Source organism: Propithecus coquereli, unplaced genomic scaffold, assembly GCF_000956105.1.
Source record: "Propithecus coquereli isolate 6110/MARCELLA unplaced genomic scaffold, Pcoq_1.0 Scaffold140, whole genome shotgun sequence".
Classification (NCBI taxonomy): domain Eukaryota; kingdom Metazoa; phylum Chordata; class Mammalia; order Primates; family Indriidae; genus Propithecus; species Propithecus coquereli.
In genome coordinates, this window is record NW_012138303.1 from 4,750,067 (window position 1) to 4,763,349 (window position 13,283).

Consider the following 13,283-nt stretch of genomic DNA (forward strand, 5'->3'; position numbering starts at 1 on the left):
CTCTCCGACTTTCCGTCCACACTGTTCTCGCGGCACGCGCATGACCCTATCCTTCCTGCTTCTGAATTGGTGGGTCTTGGAAGGCCCCGGATGACGTTCACCAATGAAAACACTAAACTGGCAGGGGGCCCTGGCTCTGCCGGGAGGAGGGAAGGCAGCGGCAAGAGGCTGCTCTTTGGGGCTGGAGATTAACCGCTTCAGTGCCAAATTGGAGTAAGCGGTCGTAGATGGCACTGCCCTCCCCAGGGCCGAGGCGGCGAGAGCTTAATCCTGGAGTTAGCATTCCCCAGCTCAAGCTTCCCAGGCCCAGCAAGGGTGAGAACCCTGGAGGGAGGGCCCCAGGAGCTTTGGTTGTAGGGAGAGTAGATAGTGGCACTGGAGGCCGGTCCGCTGGGAAGCGGCTCCATAAACAGCTCCTTGGTTAGCAACAGACAGGGCCTACGGGAGCTAGGGCCGCCCGGCAACGTATCCAGTGTTTGTCAACAGGGGTTCTTGGGTGTCTTGTCCTCGAGGGGCAGCCCCCATCGTCGGCAAAACCCCGTCGCCCCAGTGCCTGAACTCGTCTCAAATTTGCCTTCCTCTCTTTCCTCCCAATACTAAACCTTCACTGTTTGGGCACACATGTCCGGATCCAGCACCATCCCGGAAACCTGTCCCCTGGCTCTAAGAGCGCCCCCATCTGTTCAGAGAGGAAACTGGGTCCCAGGAAGACTCCAGTTCAGCCCGGTTCTGTATCATCACCCCCTAAGCACAAACACAAATAAGCACATCACTTTTTCTTAATAAATTTATTCACAAAAAGTGAGACTGTAGAGGGTCTGGGGCTGTACATGGGCAGGGGCCTGGTGAGCTCTGTACATGAGACTGGGAGACAAGGGAGCTTTCCAGGTGGAAGGGTACTTTTTAATAAAAAAAATAATGGGAGCTACAACCACCCCTCCCCCCTCCCCGGTTAAAAAGACACAAAAATAGACGTCTCTGAGGTAAGTGGGGAGCCTGGGGATTAAGGGTGTTGAAAGGGTTTCACAGGTGCCAGGGCTCAAAGGGGGTGTCACAGGCACCGGGGTGGTTCCTGCATCAGTTGGTAGAACAGCACGTAGCCCTCACTGGATGCCACCTGGTTTTCACTGACAGGGGAGACACTAGAAAGAAGGGAGATGGGGAAAGGGTTGTGGTCATTCCTGTGTATTCCCTCCTCCCCACAAGACTCAACCTCAGAGCATCCAGGAAGCGAGCAGGAGAGCCTCCACCCCTCCTTATACCTGACGCTCCGCTCTCCTGGGGCTTCTTAGAAGGGAAGGGCTGCAGTGGGAATGGGGCAGGAGTTGAACAGGGGTCTGTTCTCACCGAGAGTCATTGTAGACATGCCAGCCCGTCTGACACCGGCACAGAGCTGTGTAGTGGCCATAGTGCACACTGCCAGAGTGGTTGCAGAGGGCATACAGCTGGTATACAGGGCTTCCTGTGAGGTTAGAGATGATTAGGTTCTACAATTAGAGCTGTGCCCCCGACACCCCCCCCCCATCCCAGGGCTCCTTAGGACCTTCCCCACCAGACTCACCGGCTTTGTCACTGGCAAAGTCCCCTAGGCTCAGTCGCTGCAGCGGGAAGTCTACACCTACTGAACTTTTCTTGATGGAGCCTCGGGAGGCGGAAAAGCGATTCAGATCTAAGCCCTGGTTAAGGAGCATTTGGGAGGCAGAGGGCCTCTGAGAGAGTCTTCGGTCCTGAAGGCTGTCCTCTCCCCTCCCTCAACGCACACGGGGAGCAGTGTGGGGAAAGGTGGGGTGGCAGACTTTTCCTAAGGAAAATTCAATTTTCAAGTGGCCAGCCTTTGCAAACATGGAAAGTGAGGAAAGAGAATTTATGGGAGGTATCCAAAGAGAGGTAAGAATTTGAGGATTAGGATATGGAGCACGAGGATTCGGGGGAATCTCTGTACTGTCAACTTTTTGGTACTTCGTGTTTTCTGCCGACACCGATCACACACCTGAATAAATGCCAAATAGTGTTAGGTTAATGTGTTCCTCACCGCAGTGGACTTTTCTGACACTCTTATCCACATACAAATTTATTAGATAGTATTCCCCCCATTACTTCTGTACCCTTTGGGTCACTCCCCTTGCCCTAAGAGTACTAGGACATGTCTGAGACTCCAACACAAACCCAGACATAGAAATATTATTCCCCAACCTAAGGCATCACACAACCCCTTTTATCCATATGGAGTTCCCCCAGCTTCCCTGCCCTTACTATATCCCTTGTGAACCCCCACATACTGGGGCATTCTCCGACTCTAGCTCTTCTTCCTTGGTGAAAAGGCTGAAACAATCCCGCAGAGAAACCTTGCCCCCAGCAAATCCTTTCTGGGGGGAAAGAGAAAAGAAGGGTCAGTATGTTCACAATTTCCTTTTCCAACTCTTCTCAATCAATCTAGGCTTCAATTCTGCTCCAGACCCACAGGGTTCCCTCCCATACTCTGGGGGTGGGTAGGGTTGGGTCACAGAACCCGTGTCCCATCCACCCCTGGAATACTCTGGAATCCCACCTTGGGGATGGGCAGGGACAGGTCACAAAAAACCTCGAAGGTCGTGGAGCGATACCCACAGGACTGGCACTTGAGACAACTTTTCAACTGGCCCACAAACAGGTCTAGACAGAAGCAAAGGAGCAGGAGAAAAAAAGTCACTGTTGGATGGCTGAGATGATTTCTTGGATTTCCATCTCTTCCCACCCCTTTGCCTGACCCTTCCTGTCCCACTACCAACAATCCCAACAAACTTCATACTATTTCACATTTTTATCATTCAGTCCTGTTCCCACACCCCTTGATAGTATCAATTTTTTTCTCCCAAGCCTGTACCCCTCACATGCACTAATTTTCCTTCATTGCTTTGCTCCATTCCATACCCACAATCTTGCTGTCCTCTCGCTCCAGGTAACGCTTCCACATTAGGTTGGCTCGGTCATCATCACTACCACAGATGAGGGGAAGCGGGGAGCACTCGTGAGACAGCAGGAACACTGGGCACCCCCAACACCCACTGAAATGATCCACAGAGCCCTGTACCCCACCCGCACCCCAGCTCTTCCCCTAAATTTCAATGAAAAGTCAAAAGAATAATGCTTTAGGGAACTTTCTGGGGAAATACAAGGTGAGAGGAAAAGAAAGGAATATACACGGGAAGAACATGCTGTCTTCCTCCACCTGTGAATTAATTTTTCCCTTCTTCCCTGGATTTAATGACATCCGTAGAATATGGAGCATGAGGATTCTGGGAAATCTTTGTACTGTCAAATTCTGCCTCCATCTGCTCCCCTTAGCCTCCCTCTTCCTCCTCCTTTCCTTCCTTCTACTTCCACACTGCTTCTCAAACCATTTTCTATACTAAAGGGTTTCCCTGGACCCTACATCCTCAATCTTAACTAGCTCAGTTCTGTGAAGTATAAACGCTGCTGATACACTACTTGGGAGAGGAGGTAGGGGGAGCAACCCTTACCTTAACTCAGGTTCTTCTAGCAGAGCCCCTCCTCGGCGAGGTGGAGCAGGAGCTGGGCCATTGGCAAGGATTGGTGGAGCCCGGCGGCCTCGTCGGTTGATTTCAAGGTGTAGCCGCTCCATAAGGAGCTTCAGGAACTCTTGGGCATCCTGCTGGCTACAGCCAGACAGAGAGTATGAGTAACTGACCCTGCTTTGTCCACAGATACTACCCCCTACCCGGATATTGGTCCCCACTTCTTTTTTTTTTTTTTTTTTGAGACAGAGTCTCACTCTGTTGCCTGGGCTAGAGTGCCATGGCGTCATCCTCGCTCACAGCAACCTCAAACTCCTGGGCTCAAGCGATCCTCCTGCCTCAGCCTCCCGAGTAGCTGGGACTACAGGCATGTGCCACCATGCCCAGCTAATTTTTTCTATATATTTTTAGCTGTCCGATTAATTTCTTTCTATTTTTAGTAGAGACGGGGTCTCGCTCTTGCTCAGGGTGGTTTCGAACTCCTGAGCTCAAACAATCCGCCCGCCTCGGCCTCCCAGAGTGGTCCCCACTTCTTGAATGAAGAACATCTCGAGGCTCAGAACAATGCTGCCTGGGCCCTTGCTTGGCCCTACTCCCAGAACCAACCCCTGAGAAATCCCATACCCTCCAGCTCTCCCACCTGTATCCAGAGAAGGAAGGAACATATTTCTGGAAGACAGCTCGGAATCGGGTAGGATTCACAGCTTCGCAGGAGTCAGGGTGCCAGAGGGCACCAATCACATCTGCAAAGGCTGTTGGAGTGGGAGTGGGTAAGGGAAACAAAGGTTAATGTCTTGAAGAGGCACGCAAGAGGTGGCTCAGAGCGTAGAAAACCACCTCTAGGAAAGTAGGCACTGGGAAAAATGGATACAACTGCCACATTTAAGGGTTGGGTGCCACCAACACTGACAGATGGACCTCCAAGTCGTTGGGGAAAAAGGGACTTGAATGGAGGGAGCAGAAGTTGGTAGCCCACCTTCAGTGAGTTCTTGAGCTCGGCCTCCTCCAGGCACCTCTTGCCGAAAGTCCCTTCTCAGACAAAAGTCCCGAAGGGGCCGAGTGCTGCTCAAACACTGTAGCACAGCATTCAGGAAGCACTGAGGAGCAGTAGGGACACTGGTGTTTATCTCTCCAGACCAGTGGCCAGGAAGCCTTAGAAGAGCTTCAGTCTACTCTTTCTACACGCCTTCCCCAAGCCTGCAGGTCCTCTCCACCCCCAGCACCATTTCACATGCCTTTTAGAAAAGAAGGACAGGAGAATGGCTCTCACCGTGTTTCCCAGATTTCGGAGGCCAACATGACCAGAACCCAGAAGCAGTGTGTGATGAGCCTGGAAGGTCAGAGTACAATCAGCAAGTTCCCATATATCTCTTTATATGGGCACTTTAACCTTTCAACAGCATGCTGCTCACTGCCTCCCCCACCCCATATGTGCTTCACCCCCAAACTCTACCCTCTTCCCCTCACTGGGTATTCTGGTCTCCCTACCTCACTGGTCATGAGCAGTAAGCCCATCACAGCTGAGTGTACCACGGACTCAGCCATGGCTGTCCCACATGTTCCCCACTTACTCCTCTGCCAAGCTAGTCGACGTTGCAGCTCCTGGGGCAACTCCCCAAGCACTGGCATGGTTGCCCAGCTGTTCCCCACCCCCACCCTGCTGCCCCCAAAGCCCCCTCCTGCCCCCGTGGCCCCTTCCTGCACCCTCTCCGGCAGGCTCCAACTGCAATCGGCCTAGCTCACTTAGCTCAGGAACTCGGCAACCACATTAGCTCAGATGTTCTGAACCCGCCCCTCTTCAGCTCCAGAGATTAATTAGACCTAGGCAGAGTCCTAGGAGAGAAGGTACAGCAAGGGAAAGGAAGGGCCTGGGGACCCAAAGAAGAATTCTAAATAGTTGGGCTAATTCCCTGGGGACAAAAAGGGCACACCATGCTAAAGAGTCACAGACAATCCAGAAAAGGGTCTTGGAGACTCAAGGGTACTTAAGTAAGGGAGAGGAGAGAGTCCAAACTGCAGTAATGAGGGCTTAAGAAAGGAACCTGGAGAAAAGGGGGAGAGGAAAGCCATAGGATGGCAAGAAAGCATACAGGAACATGGGCATGGAAGCCTGGCAAGTCCTGGCAAATCCTCACCATCTTGTCATCAGAGTAGAAAGGCTCAGAGGACCGGGCAGATATCATGTGGAAGGAGCCATGGGACGTAGGGGGCTCTGTCCGTATGCTGAGCAAGGTGGGAGGTCCAGGAAAGCCCCCGAGGCGGCGGAGAGAAGTGCTACGTCTCAAAGGGGGTGGCTCAGGCCGGAGGGCCAAGCGGCTCAGTGCAGCCCCCAGCTCTCCAGTGCCACGGTGCCCTCCCAAGGCAATCCCCATTGGACGCAAGTCCCCACTGCTCACAGACTTGGACCGGGCTAAGTTGCTCCGGGACGGGAGAGGCAGAGCCACAGCTGGGGGTGGTGAGCCAGGCAGGGGAACCCCATGATCCGCCCGAAGGGGGCCTCTGGGACGAGGGCCTGAGGTCCGTCCCCGTCCCAGCTCCAGTTTCTTGAGCCGTTCATCAGGGGGACCTGGCCGGGGAGGCAGAGGTCGTAACATGGGGTTTGGCCCAGGGGCTGGGTTGCGGCGCTCCTTGCTGCGGGCCCTGGGAGCAAATGGTAGCTTGGATCCCACTCGGGGCTGGACAGTAACAGGTGGCTCTCGGGTCCGGCCCAGGCGGTGCTCAGAGGCCTGGGGCATTGTGGACACCACAGGCTGGACCTGGGAGGAGAAGAGAGAATCAGCATTTGAGTAAGGAGGGAGATGGGAACCTAAGCTACCATACTAGCTTTTACATGCACTGAGGGCAGGAACCAGGTCTATCAAATCAGTCATTGTATCCCTAGTACCCAGCATAGTGTTTGGCACAAAGTAACTACTTAATATCTGTTGAGCAAACGAATGAATGATAGCAACCCTTTGACCCTTTATATATATTCTCCCACCTCCTCCCTGCAGAATACACCTTTACTGAAAAGCCAGTTATAATTCCTATCTCGGCTATCTTTATAAACTCATAGCAAGGGCCCCCATACCTGGCTAGTCAAGTGGGATGCACCCTGGGTCACTTAGGACCTCTGGTCAAATGGCAGTGTGGATGCAAGGATAATAGCCCAAAAGACAACATTCCATCCTCACACCCCTGCCCCTCCGGGCTGCAAATGAAGCAGACTAAATGGGTGACTTGTGATCCATTCCCTCCCCCACCTCCGAGCTCCGACATAGTGTCAGGGCTAAGGGAGCAGCGGTCGGGGATGGAGGACGAACAACTCCTTGACCCCTAATCTCTGCACTTCTCCCACCACAGCAAGGCTTTAGCCGGATCCGCCCCCCTCGAGGGCAGAAAGGCCGAAGCCGCTGATTGGCTACGGGATCCGACGCCGTATTCCCAGCGGTCCGGGGATGCTGTCCCTCCAGCCCAGTTCTCCCAGGCCCTGCCGGGCCCCCAGCGCCTCTGCCTTTGTGGAGAGTGTCCTCTCAGGTCTGGAGCAGTCTTCCCTCAGCACCCCCACCTCCCCATGCCATAATGCCCCGGCCCGTACCTGTCCCCCGGTGAGGCGGCGGGGGAGGCCAGCTGGGGGCCAGGCCCCAGCTCAGGGCCACCCCCTACTGCCCCTGTGCAGCCCCCCCGCGGGCCTGGCTGCAGCTTCAGCTGCAGCTGTTTCCCAGATCGCTCCCGCCGCAGGGGCCGCCGCCATCTTTGTTGGTCCCGCCCGGGCACCGGCCACCGGCTTCACCGTCTCTCAAAGCGCCTGCGCACCCACATCGAACTCCTCCCACCCACTCCCGTAGCTCTTGTGTGAGCCCGCCTTCACGGCGCCGCGGCCGGCACCATGGAAACGCAGCCAACTTTAGGACCGCTAGTTCTCAGACCTGCCCAGAGTGATCTTTAAACCATGGCTCCATAGCAAGTCTCTGAGGTATAGAGTACCGTCGCCCTATCCTGTGGCTCATAGGGATGTAGATCTGACAATCGTAGTACAGCTCCAGGCTTGCAGCATAGATCCTACCCAGACAGCAAGGGTGCCAGTGTGGCAAGCTGCAAGCCTCCGTCCAGCCTGCAGACCAGTGGAGAAGAATCTAGCACTTCACATAAGGATGGGAAGATCCCTGGAGGGCGGGGAATGCTGGCCCTGCAAAACCATTCCTCAAGCTCCTTGCAGACCAAAGCAGTAGGGTGAAGCATGGCTCACCACTGAAGGACAAAGGCAGATCTCAGCAGCAAGGAGAACAGTCACATTTCCTTTCATTCCCCAGCTCCTCACCAGAGCATCCTCCATTTCCCCTCCTCCCTCCCAATGTAGCATACCTGTTGATGTGCCTCAGGTTTTGGCCTGCTCATCCTCTGTTAACAGTCACCAATGAGAATCACAGGCTAGCAGAGGAAGCAGCTTTTATTGATGGGTTATCTCCAGAAACCAGAAAGGCTATGTACTCACTTTCAGTTACCCCCTATGCCTCCAGATCTCACATAGCTCCACCTGGGGAGAGGATACAAATTGCCTCTTGGTTTCCAAGGCCCAGTCCTTCTCTTTCCTGTGCAGCCTTAGAAACTCAGTAGCAATACTGTTGGGTGGTTTTGTTGTTGTTGTTGTTTTTCTTTCCAGCAATGCCTTCTGTAGCTACTTAGTAACAACTAAGGGTGGAGGGAAGCAGATAAGATGCACAGGAAAACAGGAATGTAGCCTATCAAAGGTCCCTCTGCCCTGCCTCAGTGGCTTGATCCTTCATTGGCTGCATTTCTCTTTGTGCTGGATCACGCCCTTCTGAATCAGATCAGGGATTTCCACTGCCAGCCATGGACCCAGCTGCAACACAAGGGAGACCCTGTGAAATTACTAACATCCAGTCAATGCCTTTTGTTCCATCAGAAGCTCCTCCCTAGAGAGAGATTCTGAGGGAACATGCCCAAGGGACAACACTTTTATTTCTTGTTTACTCTCAGGTAGTATCTTGTACTGCTCGGGGCCTAAGCCCCTCCCCCTCCCCCTTTTATACCAAATACACCAACTTACCCCCAGAGCCATGAGATGAGCTAGTCCAAACTTGGGCACGTTCCTGGCCCACAAAGGTTTGAAGTGATCAGTCAGGCATATTTTGCCACCCCTATGAGAGGGACAAGAGGAAGGTATTCACATGCAAAGTTTACCATAAAACATAACCACCACTTGGGAGCACAAGAAGACTATCAGTGATCAGAATTGAGGACAAGGTCAACTAAGTACTTTGTCTAGGCTTGGCAGAAGGAGGCCTGGAGCCCCTGTAGGCCAGCGGACTCTGGGAAAATCTTCTGCCTCCTGAGTTCTTCCCTAAGGTCTTCTTTGACCCTTTCCCATCTCCTATTCAGTCCTACCTGTACATCTTTGCTGTCTTTCCATCCAGTTCAGGGACTGCAATTTCTGGAGCAGTAGTAGGATATGTGATAGGAATCTGGAGGAATTATAAAGCCTTAATATAACAGAAAATCAAGACAGAAAGGAACTAATCTAATTAGACATACATATATCTTGGTTGAACTGAAATATTCAGCGAACTCCTCCAGCAGCATGTACATACCAGGATTCTGGACATGGAAAGGAGTAACTGTAATTTATGCTTCCTTGAAATTTCAGCTTTTCCCTCCCATTTTAAAAGTTTTCTTTGGTCCCTCCAAGAAAGGTTAGCTTATTAACAATCACCTAATACCTCCCCTTCTACTAACCTTCTTATTTCCCACTCCATCACACTCACGTCAAACTCGATGTCAAACTCATATTTGAGGAGGTCATGGATGTACCAGCATTTTCCAAACCACCTGTAACAAAGACCAAACCTCAGTCCAATTTGCCCATTCTTCTTATACTCAAATGACATCTTGGCTTAGGCCAGCAGCCTGGGAGACTCATGGGATGGGAACTGGGGAATTCTGGAGCTGTGGGAGTAGAGATAGATAACATGAGGCAGGGCAGCTCTGGCAATGGGCATTGGGATACCAAATTGCTTAAGTCACATAGACTCCCACCCCACACCTCCCAAGAGGGTCTGCTTACCGAGTCCCTTCCTTGTTGGACTCCAGTCGGAACCAATCATTGTCTGCATTCTTGTTGTTCTCCACATACTAAAAGCAGAGAAAGAAGTCTTTGAGGGGGCAGTTAGGGCCAAAGGCCAAAGGCAGTCCCCCTCCCCTCAAAAGAAACGTGTGTGGTTACTTTCTGTTAGTATGTTTACCTGATTTTTCTGACATAAGCAAAGTTGAAGACAAGGCTACACTGGTAAGTAGGGGGCTTGCCTAGAGCAAAAAATAGAATGCTCGTGTTCCACTTAATTTAGCAAACACAAAAGACTTGAAGATATCACCCAAGGCTCTCTTCTCACTCTTGATAGTGTCTGCCCTCAGCTGATAACTCATTTCAGGGTATACGCCTACCCTGGGTGACTCCCTCCCTTCCAGCCTCATATAGTCCTGGTTTTGACTAGCACCCACATACTGATGATTTCCAAATCTTTATCTTTATTCCTGACCTTTCCTCAGAGCTTCAGACTCCAGTATCCAACTAGATGTTGAAATATCTACCTTCATTTCACAGGCACCTCAAATTCAGCATTTCTACCTGGACTTTATAATATTCCTTCAGACCTGTTTCTCTTGCTGAATTCTCAATCTCAGGTGGCAGTGTCAGCATCCACGCAAGCCCAAAACCTAGGAATCATCCTTGACCTTCCCCATCGTTTACTCCACCAATCCATGATGTCATGCTGATTTCACCTTCTGAATATTCTATTCTACTTCTCTATCTTCACCACAACTGTCTAGTTTAGAACATCTTTCTTTTGCTTGGATTAATGACTGCTTCCTAACTCTTCTTCTACCTTCAATCTTATCCCTGTCAATTGTATTTTCCTCTCTACTGTCACTAAATCTATTCCTCAGCTTAAAATCCTTTAAAGGCATACCAGTGCCCCCAAGATAAAATTCAAGTGCTCAAACCTATCTCCCGAGCCTTGTCTACCACTCCCTGCCTCACATTTGATGCTCTTAACAACTCTGAACTATTTGTTTCTTCATATACATCTGCCATTTCTAGCTTCTATGCCCTTGCTCATGCTGTCCCTTTTACCTTGAATGTCTTTCTCCTACTCTTATGTTTTATCAGGCTAACTTATATTTACTGTTCAAGTTTCAGTTCAAGCATTACCTCTTCCAGGAAGCCTTCCCTGACCAAACCCAAGCTGGATATGGTCTCTCTGCTTATGCTCTCAAAACATCCAAGCCATTTCTTTCTATATATCTGTCTCTCTGCACTTAAACACTGTATTATAAGGATCTGTTTTTGTCTACCTTAGTAGGCTCCACCTTATTTGGCTTTGTATCCCCTCCCTAGGTTCTAGATGCACACTAAGTGTCTTTTTAGTGAATGAATACATGCGGTGGAACTGCTGGTCTTTGAAGCTGACAGAGACCATGCAAAGAAGACAAAAATTTTCTTGTCTTTTACAATAGAGAGATTAGCTGAGAAGATGGCCTGTTTCTAACAAGCCCAGCTCCACAACCCTCTGCAACTAACACCTACTTGAATTTTCAGTCCTAACGTGCCTTCTTACCTCGGGAAGCATAAAGGAGGGAGCAGAGAAATGCGGACTGGGACTTAAGGCCCCCAAGAAGTACTTTGGGCCACCTCTCCTACATCCAGGAGAGCAAACACCTGGAACCGGAGAGACACGTCGCCTTCTGGGGAGGCGTATCCCTAAATTAACTGCCGCTTTTAGTCACAAGTTCTGGCCCCAAGAAACCTGAGTTTCTTCTGCCCCCTCCCCACCATCCTCGTTACTCCCCCAGCCCCGCAAACGTCCCATTTCTATGAAATTGGGAGATAAACTGAAAAACCGGAAGCGGCTTCCACACGGAGCCTATTATTGAGGACACTTAATTACCCGCAACCTCTGAGATGCGTTCGGCCGTAGAAGAACGACTGACCCGGATAAGAGATTGATATTCCTCCTTCAGTCGCTGCACCCACAACTCCCGATCTCGGGGTCCAGCGTTAGTCTTCAGCACCGGGATCTCAGACACCACACGCCGAGTGGCTTCGTCCGCCATCTTGGACCAAAGCACAAGAGAAACACGGAAGTGGTGTTGCCGGCAGTTTGCACTCAGCGCGCCGCCATCTTTACTATGGGAAGATGAGGCGTAAGGTTGCCTTAAGACTTCTCTGAATGCTGTCTTTATTTTCTTGTCAGCAGGTAACCCGCTTGAGGGTGCAGCGGGAAGAACAGAATGGAAATAGGTTACTCTGTCCTGAATATGGCACCTATCATTAAAATCCCCGCAGAAGGCTCAAAGGGTGACTTCCGTTCATGCTCAGAGAAGTAATCTCAGAAAACCCTTCCGGACACCTTCCCAAACTTGGAGAGTTGTTAGAATTTCAGGCTGTTCTAGGCACTCTTCAAGGCAGTGTCCTCCAAAAACGCGCGATTTGTGTGTTTCCTCTTCGAAGCAGCTTTCTTAGCTTATATATAGTTCGGCTGAGGTAGCAGTTATCCAATAGAAGAGTGTTTCACTCCTTATAATTATTAGAAACCATCCAGAGTCAAATAAAAATATGCAGTCTCTTCTCTGAACAATTAACACAATTAAATTAGACAATTCTTAATAAATGCCAAAAGAGTTCAGAGGGTATGGGAAGATTTGCTTTAGGCTAGCCATTCACTAAGTCCTAACATTTTTTTTTGGTCTGGAATTAACTCATCTAGGAAGGAATTGGCAACAAAAAAGAAGCCAAACTCTGTAAAATAATTTAAAGAGGTTTATTCTGAGTCAAATTTGAGGACCATGGCCAGAGCCATGCCCAAGAAGCCTTGAGGGAGTGGACTGGCTGTTGTTGGGTTACAGTTTGGTTTTATACATTTCAGGGAGAGAGGAATTATGGTGAAGTCATAAATCAATACATGGAAGGCCTGTATTGGTTTGGCCCAAAAAGTTGGGCCATCTCAAAGCAGGAGCTTACAAGTCATAGGTGGGTTTAGAGATTCTTTAGTTGACAGTTGGCTGAAAGGGTAAAGCTTTGCCTAAAAGACCAGGAGTCAGCTGAAAAGAATGCTTGAGTTAAGATAAGAGTCTTCTATCTTTCCTGTGATGCTATACCAGAATCAGGTTGGGAAGTAAACCACATTATATTAGGTTAACAAAACCTGTTTAGTGAGATTTTATCATTTGTAGGCTTGACTCACCAGGTCCCCTTAGAAAGGAATTTGGGCAAAAGAAAAAGATCAGAGTTTAGTCCTCAGAATCATGTCTCTCTATCCCCAGTGGATGGCACATAGTAGGTACCCAGTAATCCTTTTGCAAAATTTTGTATCTTCCTGTTGGTTTTCAAACCTAAACACCTTAATTTTGGCTTTAATTTAAATATTTTGTTTATTTAGTGAATCATTCTAGTCTGTGGCAGTAATTTTGGATCTGGTTCTAGCAATCATCACATTCTATGGTCCATCTACAAATTTGATAAGCATGTTATATCTTGTCTAATTGCCCAGGCTGAAATTTCCAGTACTGTATTGAGTAAAAGCATTGCAAGCAGACATCCTTGTCTTGTTCTGATTTTAGGGGGAAGATCAGTCAGTCTTTCTCCATTAAGTATGATGTAGGTTTTTCATTGTTGTACTTTATCAGGTCGAAGAAGTTCCCTTCTATTTCTAGTGTGTTGAAGGTTTTTATCATAAATGGATGTTGGAATTTTTTTTCATATGCTTTTTC

General features: G+C 49.9%; 2 protein-coding genes across 2 annotated transcripts; both read right to left on the bottom strand.

Moving 5' to 3' along the window:
• Window positions 1-937: 937 nt before the first annotated feature.
• Window positions 938-7,308, bottom strand: USP21 (ubiquitin specific peptidase 21). The gene is made up of 13 exons (XM_012639553.1): window positions 7,093-7,308; window positions 5,651-6,271; window positions 4,786-4,845; window positions 4,492-4,612; window positions 4,156-4,267; window positions 3,501-3,656; window positions 2,911-2,975; window positions 2,549-2,652; window positions 2,280-2,366; window positions 1,912-1,990; window positions 1,562-1,669; window positions 1,348-1,462; window positions 938-1,142 (listed from the first exon to the last, which is right to left on the bottom strand). The coding sequence occupies exons 2-13, from the start codon at window positions 6,248-6,250 to the stop codon at window positions 1,052-1,054; spliced, it is 1,698 nt and encodes a 565-aa protein (XP_012495007.1). The 5' UTR covers window positions 6,251-6,271; window positions 7,093-7,308; the 3' UTR covers window positions 938-1,051.
• A 621-nt stretch (window positions 7,309-7,929) lies between these two features.
• UFC1 (ubiquitin-fold modifier conjugating enzyme 1) lies at window positions 7,930-11,941 on the bottom strand. Its single transcript, XM_012639554.1, has 6 exons — window positions 11,505-11,941; window positions 9,580-9,647; window positions 9,281-9,344; window positions 8,904-8,980; window positions 8,566-8,656; window positions 7,930-8,358 (listed from the first exon to the last, which is right to left on the bottom strand). The coding sequence occupies exons 1-6, from the start codon at window positions 11,625-11,627 to the stop codon at window positions 8,278-8,280; spliced, it is 504 nt and encodes a 167-aa protein (XP_012495008.1). The 5' UTR covers window positions 11,628-11,941; the 3' UTR covers window positions 7,930-8,277.
• Window positions 11,942-13,283: the final 1,342 nt, after the last annotated feature.